Consider the following 16,779-nt stretch of genomic DNA (forward strand, 5'->3'; position numbering starts at 1 on the left):
CAATCCCATCACTGTTAGGGACTCATTTTAAGGACTTTGTCAGTTCAGCGTCACAACAAAGATGGCCGCCAGCCTTGGACGATGACGTACAGCACGTCCCTGGGTTGTCCATCAAACTGCCTGAAGGTCCTCCCGAAATAAACAAATTGGGGTCCTCTTTTTTCGCCAAATGCTAGCCACTACAACGAGAACTCGAGGCGGGTTATTTTGCTCCATATACGACAACTCTGGTAACTGTAACACCAGCAAGTTCCTTTTAGACGACCAGAGGAATGTTAAGCAAAGTGAGGTTTAATCGGTGTCATTTACGTCCCTACTGGTCCATTATTTGTGTTTTTCTTCCAACGACGAAGGGTGTTTTCTTCGGTCGCCGCTAGCACGGCTCAATTGTAACAACACATCCAACATTTTCACATTTACCCCTACAATAACCAGTGAGCTTGGCTTGAAAAAATACGTCGTTTTACATTTGAATTGGTAAGGAGGAGTTTGTGAATGGATGCAGAGTCAAGTAATTCCATCCATTTCTACCGCTTGTCCCTTTACAACCGTTAAATGAACACTGTCATATGGCTCTTAACGCGTGCGACGACTCGTCATTTGCTGACGTGTTGTCTTTTGTGAAAGCAACATTCTTTGGTGTAGATTTCATTTTTCATTTCGTGTTATTTCCAGCGAAGGGGTAAATGAGCAGTAATGTCTGGCATTGCTCTAAGCAGACTGTCCCAAGAGCGCAAAGCATGGAGGAAAGACCATCCATTTGTAAGTAAAGGCTTTGCTACCATCATAAATGAACACAAGTTGAGATTGAAATATTTCTCTCTCTCACAGGGTTTTGTGGCGGTGCCTACCAAGAATCCTGATGGGACCATGAATCTGATGAACTGGGAGTGTGCCATTCCGGGAAAGAAAGGAGTAAGTTAAAGTTAAAGTACCAATGATTGTCACACACATACTAGATGTGCCGAAATTATTGTCTGCATTTGACCCATCACCCTTGATCACCCTCTGGGCGGTGAGGGGAGCAGTGGTGAGCAGCGGTGCCGCCCCCTGGAATAATTTTTGGCGATTTAACCCCCAATTCTAACCCTTAAAGGCCAACTGAAATGAGATGTTCTTATTTAAACGGGGATAGCAGGTCCATTCTATGTGTCATACTTGATTATTTCGCGATATTGCCATATTTTTGCTGAAAGGATTTAGTAGAGAACATCGACGATAAAGTTCGCAACTTTTGGTCGCTAATAAAAAAGCCTTGCCTTTACCGGAAGTAGCAGACGATGACGTCACCGGTGTGAGGGCTCCTCACATCCTCACATTGTTTATAATGTGAGCCTCCAGCATCAAGAGCTATTCGGACCGAGAAAGCAACAATTTCCCCATTAATTTGAGCGAGGATGAAAGATTTGTGGATGGGGATATTGACAGTGAAGGACTAGAGAAAAAAAAAAAAAAGGCGATTGCATTGGGAGCGATTCAGATGTTTTTAGACACATTTACTAGGATAATTCTGGGAAATCCCTTATCTTTCTATTGTGTTGCTAGTGTTTTAGTGAGTTAAAATAGTACCTGATAGTCGGAGGGGTGTGTCCACGGGTGTGTTGACGCCAGTGTCTGAGGGAAGTCACAGCAGCTGCATGGACGGCGCAAGCTCCGCTGATCTCCGGTAAGAGGCGACTTTTTACCACAATTTTCTCACCGAAACCTGCTGGTTAAAAAGTGGTTGGGAACCATGTTCGCTTGACCACTCTGTTCCATAGTAAATCTTCACGTCCGGGAATTTTAAACAAGGAAACACCGTGTGTTTGTGTGGCTAAAGGCTAAAGCTTCCCACCTCCATCTTTCTACTTTGACTTCTCCATTATTAATTGAACAAATTGCAAAAGAATCAGCAACACATATGTCCAAAATACTGTGTAATTGCACGATGAACAGAGATGACTTTTAGCCGCAAGTGGTGCTGGCTAATATGTCCCCTCCAACCAATAACGTCACAAACACGCGTCATCATTCCGCAACGTTTTCAACAGGAAACTCCGCAGGGAATTTAAAATTATAATTTAGTAAACTAAATTGGCCGTATTGGCATGTGTTGCAATGTTAATATTTCATCATTGATGTAACGGGTCCCATTGTTATAGTCTTTGGTATGACTCGGCCGGGGTTTGAACTCACAACCTACCGATCTCAGGGCGGACACTCTAACCACTAGGCCACTGAGTAGGGGTCATTAATCATGATCATAATTCATGTTTACACTGGACACCAAATCTTAAGTGTTTTGCTCACAAGTGACAACGGATTGGGTATTTTTTGCCAATCCAAACGCTCCAAAGTGCTTCAAATCTGATATTTTCGCATCTGATTTGGTTTGGAATAAAGTTAAAAGTACCAATGATAGTCACACACACACACAAGATGTGGTGAAATTAACCTCTGCATTTTACCCATCCCCTTATTCCACACCCTGGGAGGTGAGGGGAGCAGTGAGCAGCAGCGGTGGCCGCGCCCGGGTATAGTTTTGGTGATTTAACACCAAATTCCAACCCTTGATGCTGATTCGATCTCAGGGTGGACACTCTAAACACAAGGCCACTGAGCAGAATCTGATCTTTTCAAATGTGACTTTGGTCCAAGACTATGTTGAAACTCAGTACCTGTCCGACTTCTCAAATAGCTCGGGTCTAAATAAGCTTATTGCAGCCCATGGAAACACCCTAATCTGATCGTGTTGGATTTTTGAAAAATGCAATGAACGCACTTGGATTATGCGATTGGAAACCAGATCTCTCAAGGGCATGTGTGCGTTTGGAGATGACCCTTTGTACCCGAATGCGCCAGGCTCAACGCGCAGAATACAACCCAGAAGCAGATACTATTCGATAAAAACATAGCAACAATTGTAATGAAGAGGATTTGCCTCACAAATTAAAAGAACAAAACATTTTGAATTGCATCGATGGTAGAAAAAAGAAAAAGATTTGTTTAAGAGGGTAGCTAAGGAAATGGCTAACGCAGGCTTAATTTGTACTCCCGAATGAAGTACGAATGAGATGAAATAGAATGAAGCAGGTATATTGAATAAAGCGTCCACAAACCTCTTCACGCTGCATTCGTGCAAGTCAACTTACCGGTACTAACTTTTCACTCTACTGCGAAGATAGTGCAGAACAATAGCAACAATCATCTGGATGGATATCAGTCGGGGCACGAGTTGCCTTTTTCTTCCGTTTTAAAACTCCTTCCATCAAACCACAGAGCCTTTTGGATGAACTTTAAGACATTCAAAAGTTTTGTTTCAATGATTTTCGTCTGAAAATTCCTCCGTAAAAACTCTTCTGCTGGTCTTTCATTGCATCCGACCTGCATCAGCACAAATACATTCTTGGTGGTGGGGTCATGTTTTTAGCGCAATCTAAGTTTATTTCTTGATGCTGTCTGCTATTACAATCAGCATAGCTATTAAAGACGTAATATTTGTAAATTGTGCCAATATTACAGTGGACATCATATAAAACAAGTTGTAAGGATTACCAAATAGGTAGGGTGACGTTATAGGTCGACCAGAAAAGGAATTCATTTAATCGCACTAAAATGAAAGGTGACGACCTCTTGAAGCTCATCGAGAGAATGCCAAGTGTGTGCAAAGCAGTAATCGGAGCAAAAGGTGTCTATTTTGAAGAAACAAGAATATAAAACATGCTTTCGGTTATTTCACTTTTGTTTGTTATTAAGTACATAACTCCACGTGTTCAGTTTAGATGCCTTCAGTGACAATCTACAAGATAAATAGTCATGAAAATAAAGAAAATGCATTGAATGAGAAGGTGTGTCCAACCGTTTGACCTGTACTGTATGTATATATAGCCTATTATTTGCGCACTATTGACTAGTGATGCACTGAAAATTGCGTTGCCAAAAAAGACTCACCAAAACTGGATGTTGTGTTGCAAGTCCACTTGTTGCAAATCCTTTTCCTGCGCACACAAATGACGTAGCTCGCCCAAAGATGGTGAAAAAGTCGCAATCAGGTCACCATTCAAAAGATCAGATTCCAATCGGATTCTGACTACCAGTTGATGTGGCCCAAATCTGAGGAAAAAAACAAAAATTAAACACTTTGGAGCATGTAGACTGGGAAAAAAATATGCCATCTGTGTCACTTGAGGGCAAAAAAAATCTGATTTGCTATGCAGTGTAAACTGGGCTTGAACGGCAATACGACCTGTTTGCGACGTTTACGTCATCTTTGGTTGCGCTACGTCATTTGTGTGCACAGCACGATCACTTTCCTTTTTGCTATTCTCTTCCTCCTCCTGCAGTTGTTTTCAGTCATCGGTCCACTTCGTCTACACAACAGCCATGGCACAAATACACTAACACGCTGATCTGTGGCATCCATGTTTTCTATTGTTGTAGCGGCTGCCTCCTCAAACTCTTACAAAATCCAGTCAACTTTCTTTGTTGTCACTTTATTGAACTGGGCATGCAAGTGATGTTAGGGCCACATTTGGGGCCTGTACACGTTTCTACTGGAGTGCGATAAAGATCACTTGTAAACTAAAAGTCAGATTTAGAAACAATCAGGTTTGGTTAACTTTGGCCTGCAGTATAAAAACGTAGTCATTGTGAGGCAAAGTGCAAAAAAATAGGACACCCATGGTGTGAATTCTTTACTCCTGAGCTGCTATATACAAGGGTGAACATTTGGTTGTGCAGTCAGTGCTATTATTTATCTGACAAATACACTACATGGCAGATCTTAATTGATTTGAATTTTCTCATACAGCACAATGCTACGGTGGCTGACTGGGCAAGCGCTTCAAGCACAGAAATGGTCCAAAAGTCAATAACACACCACAAACCATATACCACGGAAAAAAATGCTGCAAATATACAATGTTGGTCATAAAAACAAAAGTATGAAACAAATGCAACAAAAAATAAATTTGAGGACACCAGTCTTTAAACCATCTTTGAAGACATGAGCGTAATTTTTAAAAGGCTGACATCATTCTTTGATGTCTGTGTTCAACACATGGTTGCAATATTTTTGTTAATATTTACAAACAACAGTTTTTCGTAGGTAATAATAATAATTAAGGTTAAAGTTAAAGTACCAATGATTGTCCCACACACACACACTAGGTGTGGCGAAATTTGTCCTCTGCATTTGACCCATCCCCTTGTTCACCCCCTGGGAGGTGAGGGGAGCAGTGGGCAGCAGTGGTGCAGCAGTGGTGCAGCACAAAATGAGACAAAGTGCTCCATGGCAAACCTCTTATGTTCCGGGAACTTGCATCATATCTCTCATGCAGGTTTTTGTTGTGTTTATAGCGTTTGCAACATTTTACAGCATTGTTGATTTGTAGGATTTCCCAGTTTATGATTTTTGGTTTTGAATCATTCCTGTGTTTGGAGCATTTAAATCTTGCTGCGTGTTTGCCTTTATTTGCCACTGTTCAAAGTGTTCTGCAAAACACATGCTGTAGCTTTAGCATATTCAGCTGATAAACAGCTGGTAAGCACAAGTGTAAAATTTGAGTAAGATTAATTGAAACATTGTTCTGACATTAAGAATATTTGCAGACACCTCACCCATAAGTATCTAATGATCATGAAACTTGGTGGCGTGTCTTTCAAAGCATTTGAGCAGAACGCTGCAAGGCCTGTGTATTTGCATAGAAGTACAGTAGAATCATTTTTGTACAGTTTAATCATTTGCATAACAACTGGTTTCCCCCAGCAGATGTCATTTAATGTCAATGTGTTTTGTCAGTGTTTTTTTTTACTGAAGAATATTACTTTTCTTTTTTGTCAGACCTTGTGGGAGGGAGGACTGTATAAACTCAGAATGCTCTTCAAAGATGACTACCCCTCCTCGCCGCCTAAATGTGAGTACACTCAAAGCTGCCCCATGACAGACTGCAGCACAATGTCACAAACATCTTAATTTATATTACAGTATCTCACAAAAGTGAATGCGCTCCTTTAAACCACTATCATCAGAGGACAATACAATAGAAATGGATACATCACTGTACAATTTGGACTATAATGGCTGTTTGAGTCATTTTCCGTAAATCGCTATGCCTGTACAAGCTTTGCACTGACTATCCAAGCTTCATTTGTCTCTTGTGAAAATATATTTAAATAAAAATGAAATATACAATGTGTTGTATGTATTCAGGTTGATTCAGTTTAAGGCCTAAACATACTTGGGCGAAACTTAGTCCAAGCTCACTATTGAAGACCGTGCGGTAGGGCTGCAAGATTGTTTTTTGAAAAAACCTAATTGCAATTTTTATTTCCAAAATTGTGATTCAATTTTGCAGTTTCTATATTTTATAAATATGCATGCATAACACAGCGAAAATAACAAGTGAAGGAAGACATGATACTTTCAGATTGTCAACGTTCTTGAGTCAAGGTGCCACACATTAAAACAGGGGTCACCAACCCTTTTGAAACCAAAAGCTACTTCTTGGGTACTGATTAATGCGAAGGGCTACCAACCAGTTTGATACAAACTTAAATAAATTGCCAGAAATAGACAATTTGGTCAATTTACCTTTAATATATATATATATATATATATATATATATATATATATATATATATATATATATATATAAAAAATGGGTATTTCTGTCTGTCATTCCGTCGTACATTTTTTTTTCCTTTTACGTAAGGTTTTTTGTAGAGAATAAATGATGAAAAAACACTTAATTGAACAGTTTAAAAGACGAGAAAACACAAAAAAAATGAAAATAAAATTTTGAAACATAGTTTATCTTCAATTTCGACTCTTTAAAATTCAAACTTCAACCGAAAAAAATGAAGAGAAAAACTAGCTCATTCGATTGTTATGGAAAAAAAAAAAATAATAATTTTTGGAACATCATTAGTAATTTTTCCTGATTAAGATTAATTTTAGAATTTTGATGACATATTTTAAATAGGTTAAAATCCAAACTGCACTTTGTTAGAATATATTACAAATTGGACCAACCTATATTTCTAACAAAGACAAATCATTATTTCTTCTAGATTTTCCAGAACAAAATTTTTAAAAGAAATTCAAAAGATTTTGAAATAAGATTTAAATTTGATTCTACAGATTTTCTAGATTTGCCAGAATAATTGTTTAGAATTTTAATAGTAATAAGTCTGAAGAAATATTTCACAAATATTCTTTGTTGAAAAAACAGAAGCTAAAATGAAAAATTAAATCAAAATGTATTTATTATTCTTTACAAAAAAAAAAAATACTTGAACATTGATTTAAATTGTCAGGAAAGAAGAGGAAGGAATTTAAAAAGTAAAAAGATGTGTTTAAAAATCCTAAAATAATTTTTAAGGTTGTATTTTTTTCTCTAAAATTGTCTTTCTGAAAGTTATAAGAAGCACAGTAAAAAAAAAAAAAAAATTTTAAACAAGTGAAGACCAAGTCTTTAAATATTTTCTTGGATTTTCTAATTCTATTTGAGTTTTGTCTCTCTTAGAATTAAAAATGTCGAGCAAAGCGGGACTAGCTTGTTAGTAAATAAATACAATAAAAAAAAAATAGAGGCAGCTCACTGGTAAGTCTTGCTATTTGAGCTATTTTTAGAACAGGCCAGGGAGCTACTCATCTGGTCCTTACAGGCTACCTGGTGCCCGCGGGCACCGCGTTGGTGACCCCTGCATTAGAACAATTGCAATAATTTACTTACAAAAATATTTAGCTTTACGCGGACAAACTCAGAGCTTTTGTGTACGTCATGCTCTTAAACTGAAGAAATAACCGATAAAAAGTAAACAGTCTAAATGCTGCAAGTAACCATTTGAAAGAATATCCACTTTTATTTGTCATTACTGTAGAATTGTGTAGCATTGCACTATAGTTGGAAGGTAAATAGCTTAGTTATCTTAAACGAAAAAACAAAAAAATAATTTCTGGAAGCAAAAATTTTACTAAAATAAATATTCTATATCCTAAAGTGCATTTTTTTCCCAGTTGGAAAATGTAGCCTGGACCTTTTATTTTTATTTGTTGATTCCCCATTCCGTTTGAAGCTATAATAATAACGATGCGGGACATTTGGCTTTGTAATCATATTTTTCCTCTTAATATTTGTTACGTTGCGGCAAGTCGTGAGGCTTTCTGTTCATGCTTCCTGTGTGTAAAGCTGGCACTCTCACTCTCTGCCCACCGAGACAAAGATTGTGGATGACTGAAAAGAGGGCTCACTGCATTCAGTTACTTCTACTGTAAATAAACATGCTCAGGTGCTAAGAGACAGATCCGTGTATAAAGAGGCTATAGGCAATTCGGTTTTAAAGTTGGCCTCAAAAGAACGGCCTGTAGTAACGTGACAGGCTTTTGACCAATCAGAGAGAGTATGGCCAAAGGATCTCCTAAATGATTGGTCTGAGGCCAACTTTGAAACCAAGTTGGCCATACTCTCTCTATACGTGGCTCTGTTGAGAGCGAGGCATAGAGTGAGACCTCTTTCTCCGTTTGATGTGAGACATGAATAAACTTCTGATTGGCGAACATGTCTGTCACTCAAATGGCAGTGATGGCGGTTATTTATAGCACTAATTAAAACCTTAATGTTGATTTGATGTTGATTATTTTTGCGGCTTTACCGTGTGGACTCCTCCACGCACTTTCGCCAGAAAAAACTCTTGCTCCTGCATTACATTATTTAGCCACCACAACAAATACATTTATTAGTAATATTCCCCTTTCTCGTCTTTTGTACCATTTAATGGCCGTACATACCATCTCTAAAAATTACTACTTTGCAAAATAAGCCGGGAAAGCAGCTCAACTTCTTAGTCAGTGTACGGCGCCATGACCCAAAAATGTTAACACGCAGGGATTGTGCGGTTTCATGGACGTTTTACAGGAAACTACAACGCCAAAGCGCACGCGACTATGGAAGCTTGGATGACTGCGGACATTCCGCACGGAGTCGCTCAGTCAGTGAGCAACGCCTTTTAGATAGGACAGCTCATGTCTCAGAGAATGGTGCTAGATCCAACATGTCAGTTCTATATGATGGATAGACCTCTGGCCCAACTTCTATCTTAGGGGATTCAGTGGGAACGGAAAGTATTCAGACCCCTTTAAAGCCATCCTGGATGAAAACTAACGCTTCCCTATATCGCAGCACAACGATGTGTTAGAAGGCTAAAAAAAAGAGTTCTTCAGTGTTCGCTCTTACAATAACAATGTCACTCCAGCTTGGTTATTAGAGTTAGACTTAGACTTCCTTTTATTGTCATTCAAATTTGAACTTTACAGTACAGATAAGAACAAAATTCCGTTGCATTAGCTCGTTGTAGTGCAGGATAAAAGAGCAATAAGGTGCAGAGTGTTTGCATTTACAAAAGAATGTGCAGATATTACTATACTATTATACAGGTTACCGAATGTACCGTATTTGCTTGAATTGCCGCTGGGGCGCTAATTAATTTAAAACCTCTTCCCACTCCTGCGCTTACCAAAGGCATGCGATAAAAGTAAGCATGCGCTAATTATTTTAAAACCTCTTTTTCCGGCACTTACCAAAGGCATGCAGTAAAAATTTGAGTGTGATGTAAGCTTGGACCTTAAATCCTACTGAATAGCTCTTAATCTTCCCTTTATGCGATTTCAAATTACCGGTATTGAAATCATCTTCCTCCATTTTGAAAATGATGACAGGGGAAGTGTTACTCGTGACGTCACGAGTTTGACCAAGAGGTAGTACTAAGCATGCGCTAATTTTTTTGCGAAGCGAGTTTGACCCGGCAGTAATTCAAGGCAGGCGCATACTATATGCCCTGCGGCAATTCAAGGAAATACGGTAAATGAAGTATTGTTGACGGTTTTTGAATGCATTTTCAAAGGTGATTTTGGAGTGGAAATTATTGCTCCCATCAGCTGCTTTGCTAGCCACGTAGAACGAGACAATTTTTATGTTAGAAAGTGAAAGAAAAACTAAACCCTTTTGTCTTGTCTCTTGTCATTGTCAACGATAGGCATAATTAAAAAAAAAAAAAAAAAAGGCAGTTCCCCTCTAATACTTTTTATGTTTTTTTTTAATATTTGATACATTTGCAAAAAGTTCTACATTTCTGTTTTGTGTGTTGAGTTTACATTAATGAGAAATAAAATTAACTATTTTGATTTTAGCAAATTGCTGCAATGAAACAAAGAGTTAAACATTTAATGGGGTGTGAATACTTTTGTACCCACTGTTAAGTATGTTGGATCTAGTACACCCTCTCAAGCCATGAAAACAATTAGAGTAAAGGCCAAATCAGATGAAAAACGCTGCATATAAAACACTTCATATAGAAGAGTCTTACTTGATATGGTCCATTCGGAAAGAAATTTAATTCATTCGTCGGAGTAAAATCACCTTCACTGCACATGTTTAGGGCAGAATTAGTGTGGCACTGACGCAACCTTGTTCAAATCAGTAATATAACTTTTTGACTTTGATAGTTGAAAGGTTAAAACAGAGTTGTAAAAACAAGTCTATGAAAATAATTGAGGAAAATTAAATGTGTGGTGACCAAGGAGCAAATGTGCTGAGGAGGTGCAGCGTTTCTTTACAACATATTACAAATGAGTTTCTCATTTTTTCAAAAAAAGGACAACCGGATGGTTTAGTCTGATTAAACGCTTGTGTATATACACACATCATGATTGGATCAATTGATATAGTGTCCATGTAAACAGTGGATTTGGAATTCAACCAAGGTTTGGACTGGATTTAATACCGTATTTTTCGGACTATAAGTCGCAGTCTTCTCCACAATCTAGCTGGGGGTGAGACCCAAAAAAAAACAATTAAAATTTTTTTTTTTATAGTTTCGCCAAGTCTCACCCCCCGCCAAACTACAAAAAAAACCGCGATTTATAGTCCGAAAAATACGGTAGATTTTGCGCATGTAAAAATAATTTTAGACTACGGTACGCATGAATGGATGAAGCCTGCTGGGATGAGACACTGTACGTCTTCTAAGACAATCTGAACAGTCCAGTTGCATTTGATTCAAAGCCCTAAGTATATAGGCGGCGTACTCACTTTCGTGATATACAGTAAGTTTGATTCTATTTGAGGAAACTATTTTGGACATTTTGTTCCCCCACCCATCAGGCAAGTTTGAGCCGCCAATATTCCATCCAAATGTCTACCCATCTGGCACCGTGTGTCTGTCCATCCTGGAGGAGGACAAAGATTGGAGGCCTGCCATCACCATCAAACAGGTTTGTTAATTTAGAGTACATACAGGATCGCGTTTTGCCGTGTGGTCTTCCTGCATGTTCAGCGTAGTTACACAGCATATTATATCAAGTGCCCCCAGTAATAACATTGCTAACTTTAATCACCTTTTAGATCCTGTTGGGAATCCAGGAGCTGCTGAACGAGCCCAACATTCAAGACCCAGCACAAGCAGAGGCTTACACAATCTACTGGTATGATTGATTACCTTTTAGTGATGACTCCCTGATGGATTTTAATTTGGATTTTCACAGTAAATCCTTACACTTATTTCCCTCAGAGAAAGGTTTCACCAGCTTTTTCAGTTCAGAACCTTGCTATGGACCCAAACATATACATTGCCATACATCTGAGAAATACAGTACAGGCCAAAAGTTTGGACACACCTTCTCATTCAATGTGTTTTCTTTATTGTCATGACTATTTACATTGTAGATTGTCACTGAAGCCATCAAAATTATGAATGAACACATGTGGAGTTATGTACTTAACCAAAAAAAGTGAAATAACTGAAAACATGTTTTATATTCTAGTTTCTTCAAAATAGCCCCCCTTTGCTCTGATTACTGCTTTGTACACTCATGGCATTCTCTCAATGAGCTTCAAGCGCACCTGTGTAGTGAAAACCATTTCAGGTGACAACCTCTTGAAGCCATCGAGATAATTCCAATAGTGCAAAGCAGTAATCAGAGCAAAGGGTGGCTATTTTGAAGAAACTAGAATGTTTTCAGTTATTTCACCTTTTTTTTGTTAAGTACATAACTCCACGTGTTCATTCATAGTTTTGATGCCTTCAGTCACAATCTACAATGTAAATAGTCATGAAAATAAAGAAAACTCAATGAATGAGAAGGTGTCCAAACTTCTGGCCTGTACTATACACATAGTAAGTTAAAAATTAAGATTACCACAGACAATACAAAAACATGCAACGCAGGGGTGATCGATCCAGATGCCGATCCTATTGATACCTATTATAGTATCAGTATATACACAATACTAAAATTATTAGATCAATATTATTTTTTATGTTTTCATTAAAAAAGTTAATTTTTTGTTACCGTTTTACAAAGTCACATAAGTATCTGGATATATGAAGGCTTTTAGGTAAATGGAAGCCAATAGTAGTTTTTGCTTTTTAGTTACTGTGCACAAGACATTTTTTGTACAACAAAATGTACGTAGCATTCAATACTACAAATTTAATGCATGATCTGATTTACAACAATGCTAGCAAATTCTACACATATAAGCTTTACAAAAATGTGGTATTGTTAAGTTAACAATAAAACATTTTATAATATCTCTATATCTCATGTTTGAGGGCAATAGTGTTCTATTTTAATCTGTTATTAAAACACTAACTTTTAGATGGTGTGTATGTCTGTGTACCAAAGTTAATGCTTGACCGTCCAGTTTGTTGAGTCAAAAGACAGAACAAATAGAAGCACGGCATACAAAGCATCTGCAGCTTCTCAATATTTTCATGACTAAACGTCTGTTGTTTTTAGCAGCATGACGCCTAAATATGCTGTTAAGGGGTTCAGGATTATATGATCAAATATTTAAAGGTACCCTAAACAATTTTATAAAAAGTACTATTGTGTTTTTGTTCCAGTCAGAACAGGATGGACTATGAGAAGCGGGTCAGAGCCCAGGCCAAGAAGTTTGCACCTGCATAGATCAGACCACCGGCCTCCCCCCCACCATGGACAGCCTGACCAAACAGAGCTCGGGACAAATAGGTGACAAACAGGAGAATTTGAACGAGCACTCCAACCAGAATCCACTTTTCTGTATTATTTCATTGGTGGCATGTAAAAGATAATCCCAGCACTTGTATATTGGTTTTAAGATCAACAGTTGCTAGGTAACAAGGAAGCAAGGGAAATTTCTATGTAACTCTCTCAAGGCACATTTGGAAACAAGCAAAAGGAGAGATTAGGCCTCTTGATAAACGAGCGCATGTACATATTATAAATAAATACAATTGTGGAAGTTATGTTTTATATTGTTTTAGCCTGTTGACATTTGTGTGTGATATTATAATGAAGACACAATATTGTGAACGTTGAATAAAAGAACAAAAGCCAATGATTACTTGTGGTAATTATCTCAGTGGGGATATATATATATATATATATATATATATACATATATATGTATAGAATTTCATGACTATTTACATTGTAGATTGTTATTGAAGGAATCAAAACTATGAATGAACACATGTGGTGTGAAAGGTGAAATAACTGAAAACATGTTTTATATTCTAGATTCTTCAAAATAGCCAGCCTTTGCTCTGATTACTGCTTTGCACACTCTTGGCATTCTCTCAATGAGCTTCAAGAGGTAGTCACCTGAAATGGTTTTCACTTCACAGGTGTCCCTTATCAGGGTAGATTAGTGGAATTTGTTGCTCTAACAATGGGGTTGGTACCATCAGTTCTGTTGTGAATGAGAAGGTTTTTCCAAACGTTTGGCACAGCCGAGGCCAAAAATATTGGCACCAATGCAATTTTGTCAGATAATGTAGAGTTGAGTTGAGTTGAGTTTGAGTTTATTTTGAACATGCAAGCATACACATAATACATCACAATTTCCAGTTTCTCTTTTCAACATGTTTGAAAAGGAGTAGGAAGAAGCAGAGCTTATTAAATCCTACCCCTTTTCTTTTCCATAACTGTTGCTAAGACTTTTGTTCACTCAATGTATTTACTATATACTCCATAAGTATCACAATAAAAATAAATAATTGGTGAAGTAAGTTATATTCCATACGATGAGATAAGTAAGGTTAATTTTCTCCCAAAAAATTGTTGAAATTACAAATCTTTTGGTATTTACACGTGTATTTATTTTGTTTGCATTTGAACAACGCAAACAAAACCCTCCAAAAAGCCAAATCTGATATTATTTTTACACAGAACTCCAAAAAGTGGACTGGACAAAATTATTGGCACCTTTTCAAAATTGTAAGAAAATAGTTTTATTCTGAGCATGTGATGCTCCTTTAATTTATAATTAAACACACCTATAGCAAGTAACGGGTGCTGGCAGTATAGAAATCATACTCGCAGCCAGTTAAAATGGACAAAAGTTGTGAATACCACACTGAGCATGGAGAAAAGTAAGAAGAGCAAAGAACTCTCAGAAGATATTAGAACCAAGATTGTGCAAAAGCATGGACAATCTCAAGGCTACAAGTCCACATCCAGAGATCTAGAACTGTGGATAAAGAACCTCGATCCACTTCCGAACAAATTCAGGCTGACCTGCAGACACAGGGTACAACAGTGTCAGCTCGCACTATCCGTCGTCATCTAAATGTAAAGGGACGTTATGGTAGAGGACCCCGCTGCTGACACTGAGACATAAAAAAGACAAAAGAAGGCAAAATCCTTCTGAGAGAACATCCTGTGGACAGATGAGACTAAAGTGTAGCTTTTTGGTAAAACACATCACACTGTTTACAGAAAACAAAATGAGGCCTTCAACATCCCTACAATCAAACATGGTGGAGGTTCACTGATGTCTTGGGGTTGTTTTGCCGCTTCTGGTACCAGATGCCTTCAATGTGTGCATGGCATCATGAAATCTGAGCACTACCAAATAATTTTGGGGCGTAATGCTGGGCCCAGTGTCAGAAAGCTGGGTCTCCGTCAGAGGTCATGGGTCTTCCAGCAGGACAACAAACCAAAGCATACTTCAAAAAGCACACAAAAAAATGGTTTAAGACAGGGATGTCAACTGTAGGGATCCAGCCCGCGAACAGGTTTTATCTGGTCCGCCTAAATGAGTTTGCCAAGTATTAATATGAGCTGCATTTTTCTTTTTATGAAAAATCTGCTGTTCTAAATGTGACCACTGAGTGTCACAATAGCAATTCTGTTAGGACTAGTACAAAGTAAAGCCCATCCATCCATCCATTTTCTACCGCTTATTCCCTTTTTGGGGTCGCGGGGGGCGCTGGCGCCTATCTCAGCTACAATCGGGCGGAAGGCGGGGTACACCCTGGACAAGTCGCCACCTCATCGCAGGGCCAACACAGATAGACAGACAACATTCACACTCACATTCACACACTAGGGCCAATTTAGTGTTGCCAATCAACCTATCTGCCTAAATACCGACGTCCCACTGGGTGTGAGTTTTTCCCTTGCCCTTATGTGGGCTCTACGTTGGATGTTGTTGTGGTTTGTGCAGCCCTTTGAGGCACTTGTGATTTAGGGCTATATAAATAAACGATTGATTGATTGAAATGAAACTTAAAATCTGCCGTTTTATGGCTTCTACTTCGAACACATCATTATTTGGCACCCTTACGCCCCATAATGTCTCTGTTAAAAACGAGAAAACTTAACCCTTTTGAATAGTTTTTACCTCCGTTTTGTACGGTTTGTTGAGTTAGCACTGGATTGATGTGTGGACATGACAAAGGAGGTCTTTGATACCTAGAAGAGTTTACATGTCGTGTTTTTGTTCAATCCCAGAAAGACTAACTTTAAGTTTAATCCTGGCTTTGTAGATACACTGAGACCAAGTCTAAGGTCATTGTGTTTTTGAAGCTGCACCAATTTTCTCAGAATGTTCAACAAACTGGAAGTGTTTTGTACAGATGATTATTTGTGATTTGTACGTTTTCAGAATGTGCTTTTCCTATTTTTGGCCAAAGTAAAACAAAGTAAACAACCTGGAGTTGTCTTTATTTTGAAGTTATCATGCCATGATTTGACCATTCCGGCCCACTTTAGGAATATATTTTCCTCCATGCGGCCCCTGAGCTAAAATGAGTTTGACTCCCCAAAGCGCTGGGGAGTTCTGAAGTGGCCATCAATGAGTCCAGATCTAAATCTTATAGAACATCTGTGGAGAGATGTAAAAACAGCAGTTAGGAGTAGACACCCTTCAAATCTGAGATACCTGAAGCAGTTTGCAAAAGAAGAGTGGTCCAAAACTCCAGCAGCAAGGTGTAAGAAACTCACTGATGATTACAGGAAGTGATTGATTTCAGTAAATTTTTCTATTGGTTGTTGCAGCCAAATACGAAGTTGAGTGTGCTAATAAGTTTGTCTAGTCCATTTTTGGAGTTCTGTGTAAAATAATATCAGATTTGGATTTTGGGGTTTCTTTTGTGTTGTTCCAATGCAAACAAAATAAATAAACATGTGAATACCATTTGTAATTTCAAAACTTTTCTGGTAGAAGTGGTGCATTATTTGACAGAAATGCAAGGGTGCCAATATTTTTGGCCATGACTGTGTGTGTGTATGTATGTATGTATGTATATATATATATATATATATAATTTTTTATATATGGTATGTGTTATAGAATGTGTAGAACCATTTTTAAAGTACATTTTCTGTATACCTTTTAACTTTTTTTAGTATGTTATATAAGCATTTGTAATTTCAACACTTTACTGGGAGAAGTGGTGCATTATCTGACAGAAATGCAGGGGTGCCAATAGTTTGGGCCATGACTGTATGTATATATATATATATATAT

General features: G+C 37.9%; 1 protein-coding gene and 1 long non-coding RNA gene across 4 annotated transcripts; one reads left to right on the forward strand and one right to left on the reverse strand.

Annotated features, from left to right (window-relative positions):
- Positions 1 to 74: 74 nt before the first annotated feature.
- Positions 75 to 13,362, forward strand: LOC133541433 (SUMO-conjugating enzyme UBC9-like). Of its 3 annotated transcripts, none has more exons than XM_061884859.1 (7): positions 75 to 230; positions 676 to 762; positions 832 to 915; positions 5,822 to 5,894; positions 11,143 to 11,252; positions 11,383 to 11,462; positions 12,887 to 13,362. In XM_061884859.1, the coding sequence occupies exons 2-7, from the start codon at positions 697 to 699 to the stop codon at positions 12,948 to 12,950; spliced, it is 477 nt and encodes a 158-aa protein (XP_061740843.1). In that variant the 5' UTR covers positions 75 to 230; positions 676 to 696; the 3' UTR covers positions 12,951 to 13,362. The 3 variants fall into 3 exon arrangements, with proteins under 3 accessions (XP_061740843.1, XP_061740842.1, XP_061740841.1); XM_061884858.1 differs by having other exon boundaries at positions 83 to 284; XM_061884857.1 differs by having other exon boundaries at positions 86 to 477.
- LOC133541434 (uncharacterized) lies at positions 173 to 4,197 on the reverse strand. The gene is made up of 2 exons (XR_009803876.1): positions 3,931 to 4,197; positions 173 to 1,705 (listed from the first exon to the last, which is right to left on the reverse strand). It is a non-coding gene; the product is annotated as an uncharacterized LOC133541434 (long non-coding RNA).
- Positions 13,363 to 16,779: the final 3,417 nt, after the last annotated feature.

The sequence above is a fragment of the Nerophis ophidion genome, linkage group LG23 (assembly GCF_033978795.1).
Source record: "Nerophis ophidion isolate RoL-2023_Sa linkage group LG23, RoL_Noph_v1.0, whole genome shotgun sequence".
Classification (NCBI taxonomy): domain Eukaryota; kingdom Metazoa; phylum Chordata; class Actinopteri; order Syngnathiformes; family Syngnathidae; genus Nerophis; species Nerophis ophidion.